General features: G+C 48.5%; 1 protein-coding gene across 2 annotated transcripts in view; it reads right to left on the bottom strand.

Annotated features, from left to right (window-relative positions):
• Positions 1-26,978, bottom strand: part of LRRC38 (leucine rich repeat containing 38) — a 112,584-nt gene that overhangs the window by 45,782 nt on the left and 39,824 nt on the right. Inside the window, exon 2 of one of the 2 annotated variants that reach the window (XM_005545225.5) lies at positions 24,360-25,471. The exons of the other annotated variant lie outside the window; for it this stretch is intronic. Within the exon in view, the coding sequence (XP_005545282.2) occupies positions 25,218-25,471 (254 nt within the window). The 3' untranslated portion in view covers positions 24,360-25,217. Of the gene's footprint in view, positions 1-24,359; positions 25,472-26,978 lie in introns of those variants that run through there. 2 annotated transcript variants of the gene reach the window in all.

Genomic DNA, 26,978 nt, shown 5'->3' with positions numbered 1-26,978 from the left:
GGTGAACATCTACTTTCAAGACCTTCACTTCCAACCCAGAGCAAGATGCAGGGGTCACCCCGAGTGTCTGGACTAGATATTGGCCCTGTATCTGCTAGGTGTCATAAATCAGAGCTCTGGTCACCCTCTGAACAGAGAACAAAGAAGCCACCAACGTCACATCTGTCACCCTGGTGCTCGGAACTGTCATAACTGCCGGCCAGTGTGACTCAGGCGTGACCACATTCTCAGTGTAACAAATCCCCCAGGATGAGGCATGGCTTTCAGCAAGAGCCAGAGAAGAGGCAATGCAGAAGGAGCTACCCACAGGGCTCGAAGCCAGAGCAACAGAAGTCAGTGGTCACGAAACACCCTTTGCCCTTTGACCGATTGCAAGGTTTGGACCTCTGCAGACTCTTCTGAAGATACCCTAACCCTCAAAAGGGGATTGTAGATGTGATTGTAACAATAATAATTAATGTCTAAACAGTTATTTCCTTTTTTTTTTTTTTTTTTTTGAGACGAAGTTTCACTCTTGTTGCCCAGGCTGGAGTGCAATGGCACGATCTCGGCTCACTGAAACTTCTGCCTCCCGGGTTCAAGTGATTCTCCTGCCTCAGTCTCCTGAGTAGCTGGGATCACAGGCATGTGCCGCCACACCCAGCTAATTTTGTATTTTTTGTAGAGACAAGTTTTCTCCATGTTGGTCAGGCTGGACTCGAACTCCTGACCTCAGGTGATCCACCCACCTCGGCCTCCCAAAGTGCTGGGATTACAGGTGTGAGCCACCACGCCCAGCCTCTAAACAGTTATTTCTAAGGAAGAAAGGATTTGACCTTCTTGCCTTGGCCAAGGTTCTCAACCTCTCTCTGCCTGTTTCCCCAACTGTAAAATATGGAAAATAGAGTAATCCACCTTGTAGTGTTGTTGTGAGAATTAAATGAACAAATTGCACACAGCACTTAGAGCAATGCATGCTCAGTGCACAGTAGGTGTTATCTGTTGTTATTATTTGTGTGTGTGTACAGAAAAATTGGAACAAATTATTATTATTATTATTATTATTATTATGAGACAGGATATCCCTTTGACACCCAGGCTAGAGTACAATGGCACAAACACGATTTACTGCAGTCTTGACCTCCCAGGCTCAAGCGATCCTGCTGTCTCAGCCTCCCAAGTAGCTAGGACTACAGGTGTGCCACCCTGCCTCGCTAATATTATAATATTATTTCTGTTTTGAGGCTCAGGACAGAGCCTTGTGGTTCCCTATCATTTTACAGCCATCTTGCTGAGTTAGGCAGAGTGGGAAGAATGCGTGATCTTTTCTTCACAGTTGAGGAAACTGGCTGTATTGGTGTCATCGGTATCTCCTCTTCCTCCCCTCCCCGCCTCTCAAGGGGTTTGTCTGGAGCCACAGTGTCTGCAGAATTCTCTTGGTGTTCTCCCTGCTGCCGACCTCTGGGAGGCAGTGAGCTCACTAAGAAGAAAAAGAACCTCAATGTCCGGCAAAGAAATCTCTGAGCTGGCTACCAAAGAACCAAACAAATCCGAGTGTAAACGCTTTCAGGGCCAGATGGTGGTGGCAGTTTTCCAATCTGAGATTATCCAAGAGTATAAACCCCTAGGTTCCTCCAGCAACTCAGACAGGGAGTTGGCTCAGACAGTTCCTCCTATTGGCAATGTTCCTAATGAGTAAGTGTGAACTCCGTGACCTTACCCTTACTCCACAGAATTAATGGGTGACGATTCTTTTCTGTGCATTGACTAAGAAAGCCTTAGCTCCCATCTTTCAGATGCCCACACTGAGGCCTGGTGCAACGAAGGCCAGACAACTTTGCTTTTTTTTTTTTTTTTTTGAGATGGAGTCTCGCTCTGTCGCCCAGGCTGGAGTGTAGTGGTGTGATGTCCGCTCACTGCAAGCTCTGCCTCCCGGGTTCACACCATTTTCCCGCCTCAGCCTGCCCAGCAGCTGGAACTACGGGCGCACGCCGCCACACCCAGCTACTTTTTTTTAATTTTTAGTAGAGATGGGGTTTCACCGTATTAGCCAGGTTGGTCTCAATCTCCTGACCTTGTGATCTGCCCGCCTCGGCCTCCCAAAGTGCTGGGGTTACAGGCGTGAGCCACCGCGCCCGGCCTCATAACTTTGCTTTTCAATCTGATCAGGGTTACCGAATTCAAATTCAAAATATCACTTCCAAATTTGATTCACTTCATATCCAGTAAAGCCACAATGAGTATAAGTATGTCTTAAATATTGGAAGAGATATACTAAAAAAGTTAGTTTTTTTTGTTTTTGTTTTTGTTTTTTTTTTTGAGACAGAGTCTCACTCTGTCACCCAGGCTGGAGTGCAATGGCACCATCTCAGCTCACTGCAAGCTCTGCCTCCCAGGTTCATGCCATTCTTCTGCCTCGGCCTCCCAAGTAGCTGGGACTACAGGCGTGAATCACTGCACCAGGCCAGTAATTCTTTAAAATTTGAATTCAACTGGGAGTTGTGTCTTTTATCTGGAAACTACATCTGCTTGTACCTCCATTAAGCTGGTTGTTTTAGGCAGTAGAACAAAAAGAAAAATACTAGAAGGTGCTAGACCAGTGTGTGAGCTCTGAGCTTAATCTACCTGGGTTTAAATTCTAGATCTATATCTGGGGATGGTGGCTCACGCCTGTAATCCCAGCACTTTGGGAGGCTGAGGCAGGTGGATCACTTGAGGTCAGGAGTTTGAGACCAGCCCGGCCAACATGGCAAAACCCCGCCTCTACTAAAAATACAAAATTTGGCCGGGCATGGTGGCAGGTGCCTGTAATCCCAGCTACTTGGGAGGCTGAGGCAGTAGAATGACTTGAACCTGGGAGGCAGAGGTTGTAGTGAATCAATATTGTACCTCTGCACTCCAGCCTAGGGAACAGAGCAAGACTCTGTATCAAAAAAAAAAAAAGAAAAAATCTAGATTTACCCTTTTCGAGCTTTGTGACACTGGATGAGCTATTTACCCTCTCTGTGTCTCTTGTGTAAAATGGAAATAATAATTGTACTTTCAGGGCTTTGTGGCAAATTAAATAGTACCCATAAAGCATATAGTAGGCACTCGACAGGTGATATTATTATTTAGAGTATCGGGCAAGCTAGGATATTATGTAACTATGTCTGGGGTTCAGCTTCACTTCCAGTCTTCCCTTAGTTTTCATTGTCATTTGCTGACAATCCCAGACCCCTCACACGCAGGCACAGAGGGCAATGACCTCATTAGGACTATGTTCGATAATGTCCTAAATCAAGCTTGTCCAACCTATGGCCCACAGACCACATGGGGCTCAGGATGGCTTTGAATGTGGCCCAACGCAAATTTGTAAACTTTCTTAAAATATTATGAGATTTGTTTGTGACTTTTTTTTTTTTTTAGCTTATCAGCTATCGTTAGTGTATTTAATTTAATTCAATTAATTTATTTACTTTTTTGAGACAGAATCCCATGCTGTTGCCCAGACTGGAGTGTAGTGGCACGACCTCGGCACACTGCAACATCTGCCTCCTGGGTTCAAGCAATTTCCGGCTAATTTTTGTGTTTTTGGTAGAGATGGGGTTTCACCAGGTTGGCCAGGCTGGTCTCAAACTCCTGACCTCAAGTGATTCACTTGCCTCGGCCTCCGAAAGTGCTAGGATTACAGGCGTGAGCCACTGCGCCCAGCCATTAGTGTATTTTATATGTGGCCCAAGATAATTCTTCTTCTATTGTGGCCCAAGGAAGCCAAAAGATGGAACACCTCTGTGTATAAATGCTAAACCCCATGCCCAGTCTTGGAGTCACAAAAGCAGCTCGGGGCTGGTAGATGGGAGACCTCAGAAGAGAGTTCTGGATGCCTCTCAATACCCAGTCTCCCCCTCTTCTCAGTTGAAACACAACAATAACAACATTTCAGGCAGTCACATAACTCCCCAGCTAAACGACATTTCCCAGCCTCCCTTAAAGGAGTTATGGCCTGAAGGCCAAGTTCAAAACAGTAAGAAACCCAAGTGTTGTGTGGAACTTTGGGGAAGTCCTCTTTTGAAAATTTTTTAATTAATTTATTATTATTATTATTATTATGTTTAGGGGAAATGGAGTCTCACTCTGTCACCCAGGCTGGAGGGCAGTGGCGTGATCTCGGCCCACTGCAACCTCTGCCTCCTGAGTTCAAGCAATTCTCCTGCCTCAGCCTCCCTAGTAGCTGGGATTACAGGTGCCTGCCACCACGCCCGGCTAATTTTTGTATCTTTAATAGAGACAGGGTTTCACCATGTTGGCCAGGCTGGTCTCCAACTCCTGACCTCAGGCGATCCACCCACCTCAGCCTCCCAAAGTGCTGGGATGACAGGCATGAGCCACTGGAAGTCCTCTTAAAAGGGAGTGGGGATTCCCTACCCCTCTTTCCCTTCAGTTCTTTCTTCTTGCTGACTAGGATGGTGAAGTGATGACTGGAGTACAAGCAGCCATCTTGGACCATGAGGTTCCTGGAAGCCAGAGCCACAGTGAAAAAAAGCCTGGGCTCCTGGAATTGTGGAGTGGCCAAGAAGCCCTCTACTGACCACCCAGTCTGAGAGGGAAAGAAGCTTCTGTCTCATTCAAGCCACTGTTATATTTTTTGTTGTTTGCTTGTCTGTTATTATTTGTAGCCAGACTGAATCCTGAGTAATACACGGGGATTTTCCTCCTGCTTCACCATTAACCAGCGTTATTTATTTATTTATTTATTTATTTATTTATTTATTTATTTTGAGACAAGGTCTCACTCTGTCGCTCAGGCTGGAGTGCAGTGGTGCAATCTTGGCCCACTGCAACCTCCGCCTCCCAGGTTCAAGCGATTCTCTCACCTCAAGCTCCCGAGTAGCTGTGATTACAGGCACGCGCCACCACGCTCAGCTAATTTTTGTATTTTTAGTAGACACAAGGTTTCATCATGTTGGTCAGGCTGGTCTCAAACTCCTGGCCTCAAGTGATCCACCCACTTCGGCCTCCCAAAGTGTTGGGATTATAGGCGTGAGCCACTGCGCCCAGCCACCATTAACCAGCTTTATAACTTTACCGCAGTCATTTTACCTCTTTATGCTCAATTTGCACATCAGCAAAACAATGTGGGAATAAATTAGAAATGAAGTAACTTTCTTGTTCTAAAATCCTGATTCCAATCAATCTGAGACATAAGCCTTCCATAGCCTGTATTCGTAGGGTCATTTTCTTAAGGTAGATGGAAAGTAAGATGTGGATGTCACGGAGATGCCCCAGGGATGCTGCTCAGTGCCAGTTGTAGCAGAGAAGATGCCCAATGCCTGTTTTCTGGACAAACGGAAGGAACTTGTGCCAGCGTGTGGTCAGAAAGCCACTAGTGGGCTTTATGATGAATCGGAAGGATGACAGCCTTTGTCCTGGCCAAAGAAAGCCACTGTTCTTGCCTCAGGAACCCGGGGATGGAGCAGGGTAACTGTTGAAAGCGAAGGTTTCTTATGCAAGAAAGCCAGAGATTGCTCAAACTAGACCACAGGCATAGATGCCCAGAGGAGGGAGTTCCAGGACACCTTGAAAAATAGACCTTATAGGTACAGCCCGTCCAATGCCCCTACTCCCAGCAGCAGGTGAGGCTTCCCTGATAGGGGGAGGGATGTAGCCCAGAAAGGGGTGGGGTTTCAGTTCAAGAGAAGGGCTTCCTTGCCCGGGTGACTCTAGGGCCAGGGGTTCCTCCATCAATAGGTGTCCTCTCTGTTTTGGAAGTTCTAGTTGTTTTATTTTATTTTATTTTATTTTATTTTATTTTATTTTATTTTATTTTATTTTATTTTATTTTTTGAGACGAAGTCTTACTCTGTCATCCAGGCTGGAGTGCAGTGGTGCAATCTCAGCTCACCGCAACCTCCGCCTCCCACATTCAAACAATTCTCCTGCCTCAGCCTCCGGAGTAGCTGGGATTACAGGCGTGCCCCACTGTACCCGACTAATTGCTGTATTTTTTTTTTTAAGAATATTTATTCAAGACTTGGCAGGGTGAGGCGCTTATGCTTGTAATCCCAACAATTTGGGAGGCTGAGGCAGGTAGATTGCTTGAGCCCAGGAATTCACGACCAGCCTGAACAACATGGCAAAACCTGCCTCTACAAAATATAGAAAAAAATAGTGAGGCATGGCAGCACGTGCCTGTAGTCCCAGCTACTTGGGAGGCAGAGGTGGGAGGATCACATGAGCTCAGGAAGTGAGGGCTGCAGTGAGCTGTGATCGAGCCCCTGCACTCCAGCCTGAGTGACAAAGTGAGACTCTGTCTCAAAAAAAAAAAAAAAAAAAAAAAATTGCTATCTTCCCTTTCCATATGGGAATTGCATGGAACTATTAGAAACAAGACTTGGGGTTAAGCTGGCCAAGGAGATCCAGAAGTGCTTCTTGTTTCTGTTTCTCTTTCTTTTCTTTAAAAACAACATATTTCCATTCTTTTCTAGGGCAGGGGCTGCTCCCCCACTGCCTCCCCACTCTCAGCCCTAATCACCCACTGCACTATTTATAGTCCTCATGCAGGATCGCAGCAGAAAGGAGGGCAGGGCTGACAGCAGTTGACCCTGCAATTGCAACTGATCCTCTGTGTCTGCAACACTGGAGATGAGTTCTCCTCCCAGCACCCCGACCGCTCAGGGCGATAGAGCTGCTGCTGCCTGTGAGGTCACGACCAGCACAGAGGGCCCCAGAACCCTGGGCTTTCCGACGTTCTCTCTTTCCACAAATTAAGATCTCAAGGAGATTTTTTTCAGACTCTGAGGCAGTAACTGCACAGGGAGAAATCCCAGGCTGGACAGGAAGGTCCTGGAAGACGTACACAGTATTCTGAATCTCAGGAAGAAAGACAGGCAGGTAGTGCTTCCTCAGGAATCTGGTGTCTATTTACCACTGAGGAAACTGAGGCCCAGAGAGATCGAGTGACTTTCTTAAGGTCAAAGAGTATTCCAGACCACTCAGCAATAAAAAGGAATGAACTATTGACACATGCAGCAACACGGATGAATCGCAAAATAGTCACACTGGGTGAAAGAATTCGGCCCAAATAGGAGAACGTACTCTATGGTTCCATTCACAAAAATTTTAGAAAATGCAAATCTAAAATCCCCTATAGGGACAGAAAGCAGATCAGCATTTGTCTGGGGATGGGATGGGGAAGAGGGAAGGATTCCAGGGCGGAAGGAGGAAAGCCTTTGGGTGGGGACTATGGTCACGATCTTGACTGTGGTGATGATTTCATAGGGATAGATAGATGATTGATTGATTGATTGATAGAGAATTATATTCTTTAAACATTTTTACATGTCAAATATATCTTAATAAAGCTGTTAAGGGCTAGGCGAGGTGGCTCACACCTATAATCCCAGCACTTTGGGAGGCAGAGGCAGAAGGATTGCTTGTGCTCAGGAGTTTTGGCACCAGCCTAGGCAACATAGCAAGACCCTATGTCTACAAAAAAATAAAATTAGCTGTGCAGCATGATGGCATGCTCCTGTCATCCCAGCTGCTTGGGAGGCTGAGGCAAGAGGATCACTTGAGCCCAGGAGTTCAAGGTTGCAGTGAGCTATGATCACACCACTGCACTCCAGCCTGGGTGACAGAGTAAGACCCTGCCTCTTAAAAAAAAAAAAAAAAAAAAAGGTTGGGCTTAGTGGCTCACACCTATAATCCCAGCACTTTGGGAGGCTGAGGCAGATGGATCACCTGAGGTCAGGAGTTCAAGACCACCCTGGCCAACATGGAGAAACCCCGTCTCTACTAAAAATACAAAATTAGCCGGGCGTGGTGACGTATGCCTATAATCCCAGCTACTCAGGAGGCTGAGGCAAGAGAATCACTTGAACTCAGGAGGTGGAGGTTGTGGTAAGCCGAGATCACACCATTACACTCCAGCCTGGGCGACAAGAGCAAAACTCCGTCTCAAAAACAACAACAGCAACAACAAAAATCTGCCCCAGTCAATCTTCCTTAATCCACTCTCCCCATCCTTTCAAATAGCATTCAGAGAACAGATACTGTCTTTGATTCCAATCTCCTGATACTCACTGGCTTCTGACCAAGATGCCTTTCTCCTCCCACCCCCCATCTATTAATGTGCTCTAATGAAATTACTACACATTTTGCAGCTTAAAAAACAACACCCACGTATCATCTCCTGGTTTTAGAAGGTGGGGAGTCTCAGCAGAATTTAACCATGCCCTCTGCTCAGGGTCTCACCAGGCTGCAACTGATGGGTAAGCCAGGGCTGGGATCTCATCTGAGGCTTGCAGTGGCAGAATTCACTTCCTCGAAGCTGTACAACTTAAGGCAGCTTGCTTCTTCAAGGCTAGCAGGAGACAGTCTCTCTTCAAGATCTTCCTTTACAGAGCTCACCCTATAGTTCAGACTCACCCAGGATAACTTCTCTTGGATTGACCCAAAGTCTTCAGCTGCAAAATCCCTCCACCTTTGGCCACATCCTACATCCTTATCCTGAGAGTGAAATCCATCATATTGTCTGTCCCACCCACACTCAAGGGGAGGGGATTAGGCAGGGTGTACACACCAGGGGCTGAATCTTGGGGATGGTATTAGAATTCTGCCTCCCTGTGGCGGAGCTTGCAGTGAGCCGAGATCACGCCACTGCACTCCAGCCTGGGCAACAGAGCAAGACTCCTTCTAAAGAAAAAAAAAAAGAATTCTGCCTCCCTGCGATTCTAGCGCTCTCTCTCCGGTAACATACAAGTAAACAAGTAAGTAAATAAAACCTTACATACACCACTTCAGAAAGAAGAGCAAAGCAGCTTGGATTCCCGCTCTGGTGGCACTGTCGACTCACTGCTTGCCCTCCTTCATTTCTTTCTTGGTTCTGAGTTATAATAAGCTACAGTGTCTCCCTTACCTGTGAGTTAGCTTTCTGGGGTTCCAGTTACCCGAAGTCAACCATAGTCTGAAAATATTAAGATATTTTGAGAGAGAAGAGGCCACATTCATACGACTTTTATTACAATATATTGTTATAATTTTTCTACTTTATTGATTATCATTGTTCATCTCTTACTGTGCCTAACTTACGAATTAAACTTTATCATAGATATAGGGAAAAACCTAGTATATTTAGGGTTTGGCACTCTCCACAATTTTTTTTTTTTTCTTTTTGAGGCAGAATTTCACTCTGTTGCCCAGGCTGGAGTGCAATGGCATGAGCTAGGCTCACTGCAACCTCTGCCTCCCAGGTACAAGCGATTCTCCTGCCTCAGCCTCCTGAGTAGCTGGGACTACAGGCGTCCGCCACCATGCCCGGCTAATTTTTTGTATTTTAGTAGAGATGGGATTTCATCATGTTGGCCAGGCTGGTCTCGAACTCCTGACCTCAGGTGATCCACCCGCCTCAGCCTTCCAAAGTGCTGGGATTATAGGCGTAAGCCACGGTGCCTGGCCGACTATCCACAATTTCAAGCATCCACTGGGAGTCTTGGAATGCATCCACCTCGAATAAGGGGGACCTACTGTATTGCATTAAAGAATACCCCCATCTTTTGAGGGATCTCAGGCCCCTCTGCCGACTTGGAGTAGCCGAGAGCTCCCACCTAGACAACAGGAGGCGACAAGACCTAGGGAACACGTCAAAGCTGAAACCATACTGGGGAACATAGTCACTTTTCTGGAGACCAATGACACAAATGGCCAATTCTGAGGAGCCACAAGCATGGCTGGAGTTTGCAAATAAGGAGTCTTGACTGCAGCCCAGGAAACAGCATCAAGGAACTCAATTTGGGAGCAAAATATGAAGAGTCAGTGGTGAGCAGGGGGCAGCCCTTTCACAGGGCAAGTGTACACCTTGCCAGCAGGGACTGTGAATTGGAGCAACCATTTGCTGCAACGCCTGTGGTTGGAGTTACATGCTAGTGCATGCCTGTGCCATCAGGTAAGAGTATAGAAAGCCGAGGGGAAGGAGCTGCATCCCTTCCGTGGGTCTCCTGGCTGAGACCAGGCTCCCCCTTACCTCAAGCCTTGCCCTCCTAAAAACAAGCCATCTTCACCCCACCTGGGTCAAAGTAGGTGTTCTAAGACCTGCTTCCTTTCCCCAGAGCGCTGGCCTCCCTGTTGGGGCATGGTTCAGGACCAGACTCTCCACTAAAGAGAGGTTGTGATGATGAGGACAGGAAATGCTGCAGCAGAAGGTTCTTTACCTGGGCCTCATTTCAGCTGAAATGATTGGGCCTATTTCACCTGAAAGAACCTGGACCCACAGCCTCACAGCTCTGGGCTACCTGCCCTGGTGAAGTGTTTCTCAGTGGCACTTCAAGAAGAGCGGGGGTTGCAATCTGAGCCCCTGAAGTTGAGGCATTCTCTTCAACTTACGAGGTTTTCCCACCATCCTCCAGGAGGAGCTGGAGAGGAGTCTGACACCGCTGTGTACACAAAGCCAGAAGCAGGGAGGGGTGGATGAGGAGGAAGGGACAAGTAGCCACGCGCCACTTCACACCCCCAGGATGGCTGGAGTCAAAAAGATGGACCATAGCCAATGGGGTCGAAGATGTGGAGAAACTGGAACCTTCGAATATTGCTGGTGAGAATGGAAAGCAGTGATGTCACTTTGGGAAACAGGTAGGTCCTCAAAGCATTAAACAGAGTTACCGTGTGACCCAGCAATTCCACTCCCATATATACACCCAAGATAACTGAAAACATATGTTCATAATAACAATATGTACATAAGTGGGCCAGGTGGGGTGGCTCCCACCTGTAATCCCAGCACTTTAGGAGACTGAGGCAGGTGGGTCGCTTGAGGTCAGGAGTTCAAGACCAGCCTGGACAAAATGGTGAAACCTCGACTCTACCAAAATTACAAAAATTAGCAGGGCATGGTGGGGCACACCTGTAATCCCAGCTATTTGGGAGGCTGAGGTGGGAGGATCGCTTGAGCCTGGGAGATTGGAGCTGTAGTGAGCCAAGACTATGCCACTGCACTTCAACCTAGGTAACAGAGTGAGACCCTGTCTCAAAAATAAAAATAAATGTATACAAACGTTCACAACAGCATTATTCACAAACCAAAGGGCAGAAACAATCCAAGCACCCATCACCTAATGAATGGGCAATCAAAATGGGGTCTGTCCACACAATGGAGTATTATTCAACCATAAGAAGGCAGTGCTGGCCGGGTGCAGTGGCTCACGCCTGTAATCTCAGCACTTTGGGAGGCCAAGGTGGACAGATGGTTTGAGCCCAGGAGTTCAAGACCAACCTTGGCAACACAGTGAAACCCCTTTCCTAACAAAAATACAAAAATTAGCCAGTGTTATAACCCAGTCTCAAAGTAAATAAATAAAAATTTAAAAATAAATTTTGGTTAAAAGGAAGCACTGATCCATGCTGCAACATGGATAAACCTTGAAAACGTGATGCTCAGTGAAAGACGCCAGACACCCAAGGCCATGTACTATATGATTCCATTCACAGATGTCCAGAATAGGCAAGTCCACAGACACAGTGGTTGTCATAGATTAGTGGCTGTCAGGGGCTGGGGAAAGCAGGGAATGGGCGTGGCTACTAACGGGTAGGAGTTTCTTTTGAGGTGATGAAATGTTCTGGAATCAGACAGTGGTGATGGTTGCACAACCTTGTGAATACTAAGAACCATTGACTGTACATTTTAAAAGGATGAACTTTATGGTATGTGAATCATAACTAGATTTGGAGTTTTTTTACTCTTCCTAGTGCTCCAAAGGAATGGTTTTTGGTTGGTTGGTTGGTTGAGACAGTGTCTTGCTCCATTGCCCAGGCTGGTGTGCAGGGGCACGATCATGGTTCATTGTAGCTTCAACCTCCTGGGCTCAAGCCATCCTCCCGCCTCACCCTCCCAAATAACTGGGATGGGCGCATGCCACCATACCCAGCTAAATTTGGTATTTTTTGTAGATGGGGTTTTGCCATGTTGCCCAGGCTGGTCTCAAACTCCTAAGCTCAAGCAGTCCACCCAGCTCAGCTTTCCAAAGTTCTGGGATGACAGGTGTGACCCATCGTGCCCAGCCTAACTCTGTTAGGGACAGGGACAGGGCAGGGCTGGCTGAGAGCCTACTGGGTAGAGCTGATCAGGAAGAGGGAAGGAGGCTGGATGGGTTGGGAGCAGCTCCAGTGAGGCCAAAGGCTCCTGACACCTCGGTGAGAGGCGGTCACTGGGGATAAAAAGAGCTAGGACGGCTTTGCGCCGATAGGGTGGACCAAAGACCTCCTCCCCTTTCTGACTCCAGCTTGTCCAAGTCTCTTTTGACTTCTCCCTTATTCTCTATTTGGAATATTCTTGCCTGCCCTGCCTCTGTGCCTCACACTCACCCACGAAGCCGGACTAACTGCTGCCCAGCTTTCCAGCTTCAGAAAGAATGCCCCTCCCACAGCACCAAAGAGAAACAAAGCCAGGTGTGAGTTAAAGCAGTGAAAATAGATGATATCCAAACAGTGGCCGAAAGGGCTGAGCTCCATCCTGATTTGTGCGGAGGGGACTGGGTGTTCCGAAGGCAGAGTGAGGGAGTTTGGAAAGATGGGCTTAGTAGAGCCTAGAAGTGAAAAATCACAAAAGGTTGGTCGATGTGAATGTGACGAGGCCAGTGTCTTCAGGCTGGCAATGACTAAAGTCAGGATTCTAATTCCTACAGGGTCTGGGAATTAGAGGTGCCATCCTTCCTGATTACATTTCAAGAAGTGGCTGTTAAGTCCTGGAGAAAGACACTTCTGAGTTGCAGGAGATACAAATGCATCTCAAAGGGACAAAAAAAAAAGAGTTTATCATTAGCCCCTTTCAGTAAATGCTCTAAGAAAGGGAGACCAGGTCCTATGTCAGTTGCTGGACTGGCAGCCCTGGGCTTTCCTAGGCAGGCATCTCAAGGAGGTGCTGGCGTCATGCTGGAGTTCAGCTGTCTCTGAGTGCAGGTGTTTGGATAGAGTTACGTGCTGAGAGTTCTGCAGTTCTTGCCAGGAAGCCTTTTCCTGATCCCTGACCCTGAGATGGTCCCAGTTCTAGGCTCCCCAAGCAGCCCATGTTTCCTATCAAAACTCATTACATTTGTTGCGAGCGCTTGTTTATTTGTCTTCTCTGATAGAAAGATGCTTGTGGTTAGAAACTGTGTGTCCTGTTTGCTGCTCTGTGACCAGTCCCTTGCATGGGTTAATACTTAATAAATCACAAATGAATGAATGAATGAATGAGTCTCAAGTCAGAAGCATCTAGGATAAGGAGGATTTAGCCAGGACAAATAGGGGAAATGGGGGGAAAGTGAAGACTCAAATAACATGGGTGCCTGTTACACCCTCCCTTGAAGCACTGGAGGGCTAGGGACAGGTACCACGGGCATCAGGTGATGGTTTGAGGGGCAGTGGGAGCTGTGGGTGTTTGTTTTGTTTTGTTTTGTTTTTTGAGAGAGTCTCGCTGTGTCGCCCAGGCTGGAGTACAGCGGGGCAATCTTGGCTCACTGCAATCTCCGTCTCCTGGGTTCAAGCAATTCTCCTGTCGCAACCTCCCGAGTGGCATGATTGCAGCTCACTGTAGCCTCTGCCTCCTGGGTTTAAGCAATTCTCCTGCCTCAGCCTCCTGAGTAGCTGGGATTGCAGGCGTGAGCCACCACACCCAGCTAATTTTTGTATTTTTAGTAGAGACAGGGTTTTGCCACGTTGGCCAGGCTGGTCTCGAACGCCTGACCTCAAGTGATCTGCCAGCCTCCGTCCCCCAAAATGCTGGGATTACAGGCGTGAGCCACTGTGCCTGGTAGTGGAGGCTGTAGGTTTTTATGCCACGCTTGAACTTCTGTACCGTGGGCTGGGTTGCTCCACGCTGGCCTTTCCTTGGATGTAAGAACCAGAGAGGGGACCCCAAAACAACAGAAGTGGTTAATTCCACAGGGCACAGATGACAAGGCGCATCCCCCCTCCCTCCTTCTCCTGCTCTCACACTTGTTTCCCCCATCAGGCAATCAGTCACCAGAAGATTCAGGATTAGTCAAAGAATAAGCTCTTCAAGGGAACCTATCAGAATGACAGACGGACCTCAGTCATGGCTCAGAATCTGAGAGAGAACAGATCGTTGGGAAATTGAATAACCTGCACCGTGTACCGCCTCCTTCCTCCAGGGACAGGTGGCGGACAAGGACAGATGAAGGACATCCGCTTCCCGCTGTCCCTGGGTTTTAAGCCCTTTTGGCACAGAAAGCCTGTCCAAGTAATTAACAGAAGTAATTAGAGGTCAGATGGTCACAAATGGAAATCACTCAGTACCCAGCCACCGATGCCAAGGCTGGCAGTTCCAAGGAGGCGGGAGGGCTCAGAAAGGAGAGGGCAGCCTGACCAGACATGGTGATCCAACTGAGGGGCTTATTCCCCCAGCCTCTCACAGGAAAGGCAGGCTGTGAAGTCTGGGGTTTGCGTCTATAACCAGCAGCCCGAGGTACAACAGGAATAGGCAACTGCTAAGAAAGGAAACACCACAAATGGCTCCTGCTGTTGCTACAGCCCTGGGTTCAGAACTGTGCCCCAGGGAAGATGAAGAAGAGGAATTTTTCTTTAATGAGCTCAGTGTGAGTCTTGTAAATCCTTCCTTGGTCATATTTCTTACACATTATGTGTGGCTTTCACATCTTTGGAAAGGATAGGACATTTATGACCTACCCATCTACCCATTCACCCATCTATCTACCCACCCACTCATCCACCCACCCACCCATCCACAGGTCAGTCACCTACCCATCCATCCATTCATCCACGCACTCACCATCCACTTCACAAATATTAATCAGGCTCCTGCCAAGTTCAAGGCAGGTCTAGGCTCTGGGCATACAGAGTAAGCAAGACAGGCATGGGCTTTGCTCTTGAGGTTTATAATCTAGCAAGGGAAAACAGTATACAAGCAAGCAATCAAAACCCACGAAGCCCACACAGTCGTGAATGCTGTAAAGACAAACAGGGGTGACAATGCATTAGAGGGTGTATTAGGGTTCTCCAGAGAAACAGAACCAATCGGATAGGTAAATAGATGATGGTGATGATGTTAGATGATAGATAGATAGATAGATAGATAGATAGATAGATAGATAGATAGACAGACAATAGGTGATAGACAATAGACAGATGATAGATAACAGATGATGGATAGATGGATGGACAGATAATAGATGATAGAATGATGATAGATAAATGATAGATGACTGACGGATGGATGGATAGATAGAGAGAGAGAGAGATTTTTAGGAGAATTGGCTCATGGGAGTAAAGAGACTGAAGAGTCCCACAGTAGACTGTTTGCAGGCTGGAGAGCCAGGCAAGCTGATACTGTGGCTCAGTCCAGGTTCAAAGGCCTGAGAACCTGAGGGTCACTGGTGCAAGTCCTGGAGTCCAAAGGCCAGAGACCTGGAGTTCTGATATCTAAGAGTAGGATAAGAAGGCATCCTAGCGGCCGGGCGCGGTGGCTCACACCTGTAATCCCAGCACTTTGGGAGGCCGAGGCAGGCAGATCGTGAGGTCAGGAGATCGAGACCATCCTGGCTAACACGGTGAAATCCTGTCTCTAATAAAAAATACAAAAAATTAGCAGGGCGTGGTGATGGGCGCCTAGTCCCAGTAGTCCAAGTAGTCCCAGCTCCTTGGGAGGCTGAGGCAGGAGAATGGTGTGAACCCAGGAGGCGGAGCTTGCAGTGAGCTGAGATTGCGCCACTGCACTCTAGCCTGGGCGACAGAGCAAGATTAAAAAAAAAAAAAGCATCTTAGCTTCAGAAGCCAGAGGGAGGAGTGAATTTGCCTTTTCTCTGGCTTTTTGTTACGTCCCAGCCCTCAATCGATCGGATGGTGGCTGCCCACCCTGGCCGAGGGCTGGTCTTCCTTACTCAGCCCACTCACTCGAATGCCAGTCTCTCTGGAAACACCCACAGGCCCGCCCAGAAGTAATGCTTGACCAGCTACCAGGGTAGCCCTTCATCCAGCCAAGTTGACACCTAAAATTAACCATTACAGAGAGTGGCAACAAGTGAGGGTTTCTTTGGCAGGGACGGGCAGGGAAGGCCTCTCCAAGCCAAGACAGTGACCTGGAGGCCTAGAAGGAGCAAAGATCTCTGGGGAAAGCATCCCATGCAAGGGGATGTCCAGGTACCAGGACCCTCTGGCTGGAGCAAACTAGGCCTGGGTCAGAAACCGAAGGAGGACACGGCTGAAGGACATGAGTGATGGGGACAGGGACAGGGCAGGCTGGCAAAGTCTGGGACCTCTCATGACAGCACTACAGAACCTAAGGGCCGGCTGGGTGGGCAGCGGGCCCAGCTCAGCTGCCCCCTGAATACTCAAGTGGAATGTGAATACTCTGATATTCGACTTGAATATTTTGTTACTCTGCTATTCTAATACTTGGGTAACACTACTTCCAAATATTCTATTAGAACCACTTCAATCGTTGTGGGTTTCTGAAAAGATCAACTGCAATCAACTCTAGCTTGGGCCCCAGCTTGGACTCTGCCATGCCTCCTCAACCCACCTTGGACTTACTTCCTTAAGGCACGCCACACGGTATGGCCCTCTGCAGGTTAGGAGCTGCGTCCGTGTTCCTCAGTTCATGCTCTAATCGAGGGTTCCTGTCTGCCAAGCCTGCATCAAGGCTTGGTATTTACTGAGGAGTGACATCCATTAGTCCTGACCTCATGGAGCTCACAGTCTAGGGCATCTCTGGGGACAGAGGATTCCATGGGGAGGAGGGGACATGTCCCGTGGTGCCCCAGTCCCTGCGTTCCTCGCCGTTTCAGGCAGCAGCTCCTAAGGATGTGTGGAGTGCACGGCTTTCTGGTCACCAGCAGAAAGAACCCTGCGGCCTCCCTGACGATCAGGAAGGAGCAGAGGTGCAGGCTCACAGCCATGCACTGTCCCACCTGAGCCTGCTCTGGAGTTAGGAAGCTGGCCGGCTGCTGTGGCTTCAGGATCTTCCCTGCCCCGGGGAACCTCATTTCTTACATTGATTAACCTGAGTGGAGGAGGCTGATGAAAGGGAGGTTTTGATGTCCAGAGAAGAGACTGGAGCGATGGGGAAACTGGGGTGATAGGAGGAAATCTGGCCCTGAGGTTGGCCTAGGGAGTAGGGCTGACCTCGCGGAGGGGACACTGTCCCTGTTTCCAGGAGAAACACTGTGGTCCTGTGGGGTGAGTACGAACCAAAAGGAAGCTCATTCTATGAGGGCACCTCCAGGGATTGGCAGTTTGGGATTAAACACCTGGGCAGGGGCCAGGTGCTGTGGCTCACGCTTGTAATCCCAGCACTTTGGGAGGCCAAGGCAGGTGGATCACCTGAGGTCAAGAGTTTGGGAACAGCCTGGCCCACATGGTGAAACCCCGTCTCTACTAAAAATATAAAAATGAGGCAGGTGTGATGGCGCATGCCTGTAATCCCAGCTACTGGGGAGGCTGAGGCAGGAGAATCGCTTGAACCCGGGAGGCAGAGGTTGTAGTGAGCCGAGATTGTACCATTGCACTGCAGGCTGGGCAACAGAGCAAGACTCCGCCTCAAAAATAAATAAATAAATAAATACCTGGGCAGGGTGGACAGTTTCAGGAAGGGGACCCCAAGAGGGCCGGTGGAGGCCATACTGCCCCAGGGTAAGGGTGAGCTCTCAGCAGGTACCCTGCACACGAGTGAGGCTTGGCTTCAAGCCCAAGAAAGCTTCCCCATCCCCAGAAGTCCTTAGTGCCCACGGGCTGGAGCGTGGAGCGTGGAGCGTGGGAAGGTGTGCTTTCACTGGGGTGAAATCTTGCGTTCAGGTGGTTGAATGACCAGGACAGCATAATTTGGACATTCATATGGCCTCCTTTGTATGCCCAGGTGAGTGGACTCTGGGGCGTGTGGGTCACATGTGTAAAAGCCGCCTCTGACATTTATGCAGATTCTCAAGCACTGAAGTGCAGCTGGGTCATTAAGCCAACAGCAGGGGGGCCTGGGGACTAATTATGAAACAGTATAAATGAGAACTAAGGTCTTCAGGCTGCTGGCTCTCCGTTCTGTTATCTGATGCTGGGAATTGGGCTCTGAGGCTAGGGTCCTCTTACCACTGCATCCTCTTCCATCCACCTATGAATCCTCAAGGAGGCACCACCAGGATTCTGGAGGAGAGAAGGGAACCCACGTTTGCAGGGAAGTCCCTCTCATTACCTCATTGTGCTCTCACTGACTGCCAAGCAATCAGTGTGACTGTTTACCAGAGGAGGACCTGTGGCCCTAAGAGAATCCATAGCATGTCCAAGGCCACTCGGCTGTGAGGATAGAGGGGACGCTCCACTGAAGGGCTCTGTAGGAGACCAGTTAACAGGCGATTGCTTCCTGCTGTGGTTATTCACAATCAGAGACTCAGACAGGGATGAGAGCTCTGTGCTGAGTGTCAAACTCTGAGAGAATGATTCTCGGAAAACCAACTCCCAGCTTGGGTTCCAGTGGAACTACAGAGAGCAAATGAGTTCATGACTACTGGTCCTGAATGTGGGTATAAAGTTTTACCCTAAAAGTACCTTGTATTTTTTTTCCAGCCAAAATATAATAACTCATTTGCACCCTGGAAAGTTATGTTTATAAAAAAAAAATAGATTGCATTTGCAAACAGTAGAGAACACTGCTCCTTTTTATTAAAAAAAAAAAAATCTTTTCCATGAAAAACAATGTAAAGTTTGCATGTGTGTTTATTGGTCTGGGGACTTAAAGAACAAAAAGATACCTTGTGGATTGCGGGCAAATGAAACCCACAGAGGTTTGCTTTGGGAAGGTTTCACCATAGAGGTGTTTGAATAGACCACTTTGCAAATAATAAATTACTTAACACTCAAGGCCGCTAGAGGCCACTAAAAAGAAGTTTATGGCCAAGGCACAGGGCTGGTGGCTGGCTCTGAGCGGTAGCAGGATATTAATGAGACTCAGAGCCTGGATGTGCTCTGGGTCCAGTTAAATGTAACAGAGTTGGAAAACCACCTGCCCCCAGCCAGTGACTGCACCTAAGATTGGTGCCTGTCACTTTGAGCATCTGAGCCTGTAGGGACACTGGGGAGGAGAGGGAGGGTGAAAGGAGGCAGCGGCAACAGCAGCATGGATGTTCCATGCAAACCCTTGTCTGTCACCAGGGAAAGCAGTCTGCGCACATGCATTTCTTAGTCCCTCTTCCAGGATAAAGCCTAGTTTGGACCAGCATTGCAAGGTTGAAGTGTTACTGCATCCTGGGGCCAGAGCCAGGGCGTGTGGCCACCCCCTTGGTCCCTGCTGTGGTACCCAGAGTCACCTGGAACATCTGTGAAGCCAGGACAAGAGTGCAAATGCCCTCCAGATGCTGATATCTAAATATTTACAAGTCACAAATACACATAAACTGCAAAAAAAATGTTCTGGCCAGGCGCGGTGGCTCACGCCTGTAATCCCAGCACTTTTGGGAGGCCGAGGTGGGCGGATCACGAGGTCAGCAGATCGAGACCATCCTGGCTAACACAGTGAAACCCCGTCTCTACTAAAAATACAAAAAAATTAGCCGGGCGTGGTGGTGGGCACCTGTAGTCCCAGCTACTCTGAAGGCTGAGGCAGGAGAATGGTGTGAACCTGGGAGGCAGAGCTTGCAGTGAGCCAAGGAGTGAGCCACTGCACTCCTGCCTGGGTGACAGAGTGAGACTCTGTCTCAAAAAATAAAAATAAATTTTTAAAAAATGTTCTATCCAGTTACCTTGACAAAAGTACCTTTTTTTTTTTTTTTTTTTTTTTTTTTTTTCACTCTTGTTGCCTAGCCTGGTGTTCAATGGTGCGATCTTGGCTCACAGCAACCTCTGCCTCCCAGGTTCAAGTGATTCTCTTGCCTTAGCCTCCCAAGTAGCTAGGATTATAGGCATGCACCACCACGCCCAGCAAATTTTGTATTTTTAGTAGAGATGGGGTTTCTCCATGTTGGTCAAGCTGGTCTCAAACTCCTGATCTCAGGTGATTCGCCCACCTCGGCCTCTCAAAGTGCTGGGATTACAGGCATGAGCCATCATGCCCGGCCAACATAAGTAACTTCTTAATGACTTTGAAGACTAGGTTTAGATGGTAAATTTTTATATTATTGGAAATCTGCTGCAGAATATGGCATTGTGGGGACAGCCAAGCTGATTGGAACCTGCTCCCTTTCTCTTCCCACCCCCAGCTCCATCCTGCACCTTAGGGGTCTATGCACACCTGTGTGGACATCCCACCCTCACATCCAACCTCTATTCACATTCCCCGCCACCATCTTGTGTGACCACTCAGCCTGCTCTAAAGCAGGGATGCTGGGAAGATGCCCACATCTAAGCTTGCAATCGTTTTTGCCAGAAATCGGGGGCCCCAAGTACCCAGAAAATGTTCTAGAAAGGGACATGTGTGGGTGGCCATGGATTCCTTCCTCCCTAGGGAAGAGCACAGTTGGAGGACTGGAGCAGGGCCCCCTAAAGCCTGGAGGAGGACTGGAGCCAGGCCCCCTAAAGCCTGGAGGAGGACTGGAGCAGGGCCCCCTAAAGCACTGGACCCAAGATAGCGCCCCTCTTGCCCAGGTCCAAGGGCTGTACTAGTGGTATCCGCTGTCATCATAGCATTCATTACTGATGAATTTGATTGTGATGTTGGAATCCTCTAGTCATAAGGTCTTGAGAGCAAGACAGTAAGACATTTTGGTGGTTTTGACTCTTCACTGGGGGGATCTGAGATGTTGGATTTGAGGCTTGGAATAAAGTCATCTTGGGTGCATATGGCAACTGCAGGCTGCTTTTCCAGAAGCTCAGCATGCAGCCTCAAGAAACATGTCCCTCCACGCTGCTCTTGCCAGGCCTGCACCTGCTGACCTAAGAAGGGAATGCAGGTGGCTAAGAGAGGCAGTGCATGCAGGGGTCAGAGCACCTGTGGCCAAATCCCACTCTGTCAGTGACAGACTGCATCCCCCCGGCAAGTTACTCCCAGACCCAAACCAGCTCTCTCAATGGCAAAATGGAAATGATGGAATCGTAAAGACTAGGTAGTAATGGTACCTGCCTCATACAATCTGAGTGGTTTATAGGAGGAAATCTGCATAAAGGCTTGGTCCAGCATCTCATACAGAGAATGCCTCTAATACACATGAACTATGAGCAGAACCAAGAGCACAGGCTTTGGAGTCCAATAGCCACAAGTCTTTTTGGGCTCAGTTGCTTCCTGTAATCTACCTACTTTCTCTGAGCCTCAGTTTCCTTATCTACAAAACTGGGATGATAGTGGTTCTTACCTGGAGTTGTAAGGATGTGTACATAGACCTCAGGTTTGTGGGGTAGCTAGTGTGGCAAACCATTTGCTTGCTCTTTCAACCAATACCTATGCTGGCTGTCCCACTGCTATGTGCCGGGTATGGTTCTTTTTTTTTTTTTTTTTTTTTTTTTTGAGACAGAGTCTCGCTCTGTCACCCAGGCTGGAGTGCAGTGGCACGATCTCGGCTCACTGCAACCTCCGCCTCCTGGGTTCAAGCAATTCTCCTGCCTCAGCCTCCTGAGTAGCTGGGATTACAGGCATGAGCCACCACACCCAGCTAATTTTTGTATTTTTCCTAGAGATGGGGTTTCACCATGTTGGCCAGGATGGTCTCAATCTCCTGACCTCATGATCCGCCCACCTCAGCCTCCCGAAGTGCTGAGATTACAGGCATGAGCCACCACACCCGACCATGCTGGGCATGGTTCTAAATGCTGGGCACATGAGCTGCCCAAGTCTGCCCTTGGGGAGTTCAAGTTCTAGTCCAGGAAGGAAAACAATAAACACGTGCACACACACATAGATCAGATCGCGGTATGAGCTGTGCAGAAAATAATACAGGGTGGTGTAATAAGGCTGACACTGAGGAAGTGATGTTTGAGCGGAGACCCAAATGACACCTTTGGAGATGTGGGAAACCCTAAACTGGTGTGTAGCCTTGTCGCTGTTAATAACGGCAATAACTTGAGGCCCAATGGTGAGTCAGAGAGCTCTAAATCATTGCCTATTGTTTGTGCAGTGTCACGTCTCAAAAGGCATTTCCCCAGTTGAGCTGTGGCTCCTGGTCAGTTTATTTTCTTGGGCCTGACTGCACATCCTCCCCACTCCCAGGTCCCCCGTATTCTCAATGTTTTATAAAAATGTTATATGCAGGCAGTAAAGGACCGTTTTAACTGGACATCTTTTAAAGCTTCTCTTCTTCCCAAGAATCACGTTCACTCCAAAATTCTTTGGTACAGCCAGCAGAAATGACTGCCCCTCCCCTGCTCACTCGTTTATTCTGTGAAGGAACCCTGGCCCCTGTGCCACGCAGGGTTCGTGCATTCTAAGGAAACAGCTGAACCTGCTGACCAGCATGAATCACCTGAGGCAGACAGAAGGAATAAAGCAGACTCATTACATGGGAATTCATTCACTAGAACCTACTAGAACAAGGGTCTAGTGCTATTTCCCCAGCTTAGGGTACCACGTCCCCAGGACTCTTGGAGGTACATATTATGACCTTGGCGGGGGCCAAAACCCAGTTGGGTTCAGGCCTTTGAGTCTCAGTAGTGGTGCTCCTGGGGTAGGGAGCAGGCCACGGCAGCAATTCCAACCCCACGTAGATCTCAGCTGAATCTGTGGCCAGGCTGGGGAGGTGCTGACTTTAGATTGTGTGTCTTGCATCTAAAACTCCCAGGGGGAGCAGTATGTGCACCGAGGGTCACAGACCATAGATGGGGCTCTCACAGGAGCTGAGGTTACCATGGAGTTCTGGAAGATGCCACTCACTTCTCCGCTGGCCCAGGGTCTCTGTGAGAAGGTAGCCCTCCTGAGTCAGGGGTCTCTTCCACTGGAGACTGCAATGCTGGGGAGCAGAGGGGTGACCCAGAGTCTCCTCTAGGCCGAAGGGGAGAAGAGTGGAGAAAGAGAGTGGGAGAGTAGGCAAGAAGGGAGGAGGTTAGGAGGCGGGAGAAGGGGGAAGCAGGACTCAGCCCAAAAGCCACCCAATCATAGGCCTTCTACGATGTGATGGTTAATTTTGTGTCAACCTGACTGGGCCATGGGGTGCCCGGATATTTGGTTAAACTATTTCCAAGTGTGTCTGTGTGTTTTTGGATGGGATTAACATTTGAACAGGTGGTCTGAGTAAAGCAGATCTCATCTAATCCAATAAGGGCCTGAATACAACAAAAAGGTGGAGGAAGGAAGAATCCACTGTTTTTCTACCTGACTGCTGAGCTGAGTCTTCTCCTTCCCTTGGCCTGGGACTACACCATCAGCTCTCCTGTCTCCAGCTCAGCAACTGCAGATCATGGACTTCTCAGCCTCCATCATCTCCTGAGCCAATTCCTTACAATAAATCTCTTTGTCTGTCTGCTGTTGGTTCTGTTTCTCTGGAGAACCCTAACACACCCCACTGCCTCCGCTGGAGTGTCTTCTCCCAGTGACTCTCTGTCAACGGACCTCGTTTATTTCCTTCATGATACTTTACCTGCAATGGTAGTTTTGTTTCCCTGGTTTTTTGTGTGTGTGTGTGTGTGTTCTACCCATAAGAATGTAAAGCACAAGAGAGCAGGGAACCTGTGTTTCCTATCCAATGCATAGCCACAGTGCCTGCACCAGTACCTGGCACTTAGCAAGCACTCAATAGCTATTTATGAGGGCAAAGGTGGAAGGGAGCAATGGAGGAAAGAAACAGGAACATATGATAGGAAACAATGGAGAAATGATTCTCAAAAATATCTCGAGAGTTGGTGTGAGCCCCTCATCCAAGTCTTAGCCCCCAGCCTCATCCAATGCTGCTAACACAAGCTATCTTGTATTAGCGCACTGGGGCGTAAGACTTGTTTGTTTCGTATTGTCTCTGAACCAAAGTGCTGCATTCCACATCCTGGAAAACACTGCCTGTCATAGCCTGGGCACCAAAGCAACGTCACATACACCCTAAGGGCCACTGATGGGAGTTTTTCAGAGGCTAAGTCCCAGTGTTTTGTTTTGTTTTGTTTGTTTTTTTAACCATTTGGTTGATCCAATGCAACATGCTGCGTGGAATACTGGCCTCCAGGTAAGTTTACCCAAAGATCTGGAGATGATGAGTCCAGAACTGTGCCAACATAGAGAGTAGCTGGGAAGGGACTCAGGAAGCGGGTGATGGAGAACAACCTGTCTGTACTTCAGAAGGAAAAATGATGCTGAGCAGAGAGACCATCACAACGGTACAAAGCAACTAATTCTTCCTCTACAAGTCGCTACTGCTTAGGATAAAGATCAGGGTTTGAGTTATGTCAACTCAAAGTTTTCCCAACAAGCTTACCAAAATTAACAACAGACACCCTCTGGCCAGTTCTTAGCTTCTTCATGGGTCCATTTCAGTCACTATAACAGAATACCAGAGATTGAGTGGCTTACAAACAACAGATATTTATTTATTTCTCCCAGTTCTGGAAGCTGGAAGTCTGAGATCTGGGTGCCAGCATGGTTGGGTTCTGGTGAGGGCCTGCTTCTCGGTTCATGGGCGGCTGATTTCTTGCTGCATCCTCAAGTGTTGGAGGGGTGAAGGAGTTCTCTGGGGCCACCTTTCATGAGGGCACTAATCCCATCATTTGGGCCCCATCCTCATGACATCATCTAAACCTAATCACCTCCCCAAAGCCCCACCTCCAAATACCATCACATTGGGGATTAGGTTTCAACATATAAAATTTGGGGGGAAATAAACATTGTGTCTATTGCACACGAGTTTATTAGTTCTCAGTATAACATCCCAAGGTTGCTGAGGCCTATTATATAAAGATCAAAGTTCTCGCTCTTGTGGTGAATGACCCGAATTTGAATCATTTGAATTTGAAGGAAGGCAGATGCTTCATGATCTCCCAGTACAGGTCAGAAGAAGAGTGGCGCAAAATCGTCTTTGCCATTGAAAAGCTACCAGTCTTCATATCTCCTGGGGGAGGCTTTTAGTCATCAGCTATGAAGCCCGACTGGGTCATCCTCTCCCCCAACACACACCTCAATCTGAGAGGCAGGTTATGCTCCAGGAATAATTCCCTCCATCCTTCCTGGGCTTCTCTGCTCTGTTGATTCTAAACTCTGAGATTGGTGGTCCCAGCAGGTGTACCCAGGGGCCAAGACACGGAACAGGCTCTGTTCCGTTCATGGACAGTGGCCAGTGCTTTTCCATTTGCAGCATTTCCCTCTCTTCTTGGAGAGAGCTTCTGGTTCGGTGCTGGAGAGTAAGGAGCGGGAGGGAGGAGGTGGCTCACTCATCCTCGTCCTCGTCTTCATCCTCCGCATCTTTGTTGGGTGCACACCTCTGGAAGCACTGCACCACAGTGGCCAGGAAGAAGCTGGAGATGATGGCCGCGATGGACACAGCCACGCCGGAGAAGATGATGATGAAGAGGTCTGTGAGCGACAGGCTGAACCTACACTCGCTGAAGCTGGCCTCCGACAGCTCGCGCAGGGATATCCTCCTGCTCTCCATGGGCAGGGAGCACTGGATTTCATCAAGGCCTGAGAAAAGGCAGGCAGAGGAGAGAGGGGTTTAGACTGCAGCTCAAGGTTGCCTAAAAGTTGACAAGGCCGGTGCTTACAAAGCTAGCAATATGCAAGCATCCTCCCAAAAATAAAGGGGGGGAAAAGACTAATTTAAATGGAATTTAAACTATAAAAAAAAAAGCCTTAGAGTGATCACCGTGGGAAAAACTGGAACGTGCTGGTCTTCACTGACCTATTTTCAGGGTTTTTTTTTTTTTTTTTTTTTTTTTTTTGAGACGGAGTCTGGCTCTGTCGCCCAGGCTGGAGTGCGGTGGCGCGATCTCGCCTCACTGCAAGCTCTGCCTCCCAGGTTCACGCCATTCTCCCGTCTCAGCCTCCCGAGTAGCTGGGACTACAGGCACCTGCCGGCACGACCGGCTAATTTTTGGTATTTTTCGTAGAGACAGAGTTTTACCGTATTCGCCAGGATGGTCTCAATCTCCTGACCTTGTGATCTGCCCGCCTTGGCCTCCCAAAGTTCTGGGATTACAGGTGTGAGCCACCGCGCCCGGCCTCTTTCTGTTTTGTTTTGTTTTGCTTTGTTTTGTTTTTATGAGATGGAGTCTCTGTCGCCCAGGCCGGAGTGCAATGGCATGATCTCGGCTCACCTCAACCTCCACCTCCTGGGTTCAAGTGATTCTCCTGCCTCAGCCTCCCGAGTAGCTGGGATTACAGGCGTGCACCACCACACCTAATTTCAGTATTTTTAGTAAAGACAGCGTTTCACCATGTTGGCCAGGCTGGTCTTGAACTCCTGACCTCAGGTGATCCACCCACCTCGGCCTCCGAAAGTGCTGGAATTACAGGCCTGAGCCACCGCGCCCAGCCAGGTTTAGTACTCTTTTGATTTTGAATTACTCAGTGCGGGGATGGAAGGGCACCATTATCTGTTTCAGGTTTAGGACCTCTGTAGACCCTAATCCAGACCCGGCTAGTAGCAGGGAGTGGAGGTTGGGGCAGATACAGTGGGATGGGTCAGTGCCAATTAGCGGATGGACCCACCACTTGGTAGTGCCATTTTCCAAGTTAGATACTGTCCTCCTTTTCACTGTCCTCTGAGTGGAAGTGAAAGGGGAGTTAGCATGGCATTGTGGGAACCCCACAACCCCGAAAGGATTTTCCCTTGACAGGGGTGGAGAACATAAGGATGTATCTGAAGGTGGCCTTCAAATAGTACTTGGTACTTGGAAGCTTGGAGGAAGGTTCCATGTGCTTAGGAGTCACCTAAAGACTGTTAAAATGCAGGTTCCGAGGCACCACCCATGGGGAATCTGATTCAGTAGGTCTGGGGTGGGGCCCCAAACTCTGTATGTTTAATAAGCATTTTTAATAACCAGGTGTTTCTGATGCTGTGTGAATCCTGAGGCCCACTTCAAGAAGCATTATTTTCTAGTTGTCAAGAGGAGGATGGGAAGGGATTTGGGAACTTCTAGGACACTCACTTCCACTAGGACCAGAGAAGCCCCTTTTTTTTTTCTTAATT

This window comes from Macaca fascicularis, chromosome 1 (assembly GCF_037993035.2).
Source record: "Macaca fascicularis isolate 582-1 chromosome 1, T2T-MFA8v1.1".
Classification (NCBI taxonomy): domain Eukaryota; kingdom Metazoa; phylum Chordata; class Mammalia; order Primates; family Cercopithecidae; genus Macaca; species Macaca fascicularis.
The sequence above is the reverse complement of the archived record's forward strand: the minus strand, read 5'-3'. Positions and strand labels throughout refer to the sequence as shown.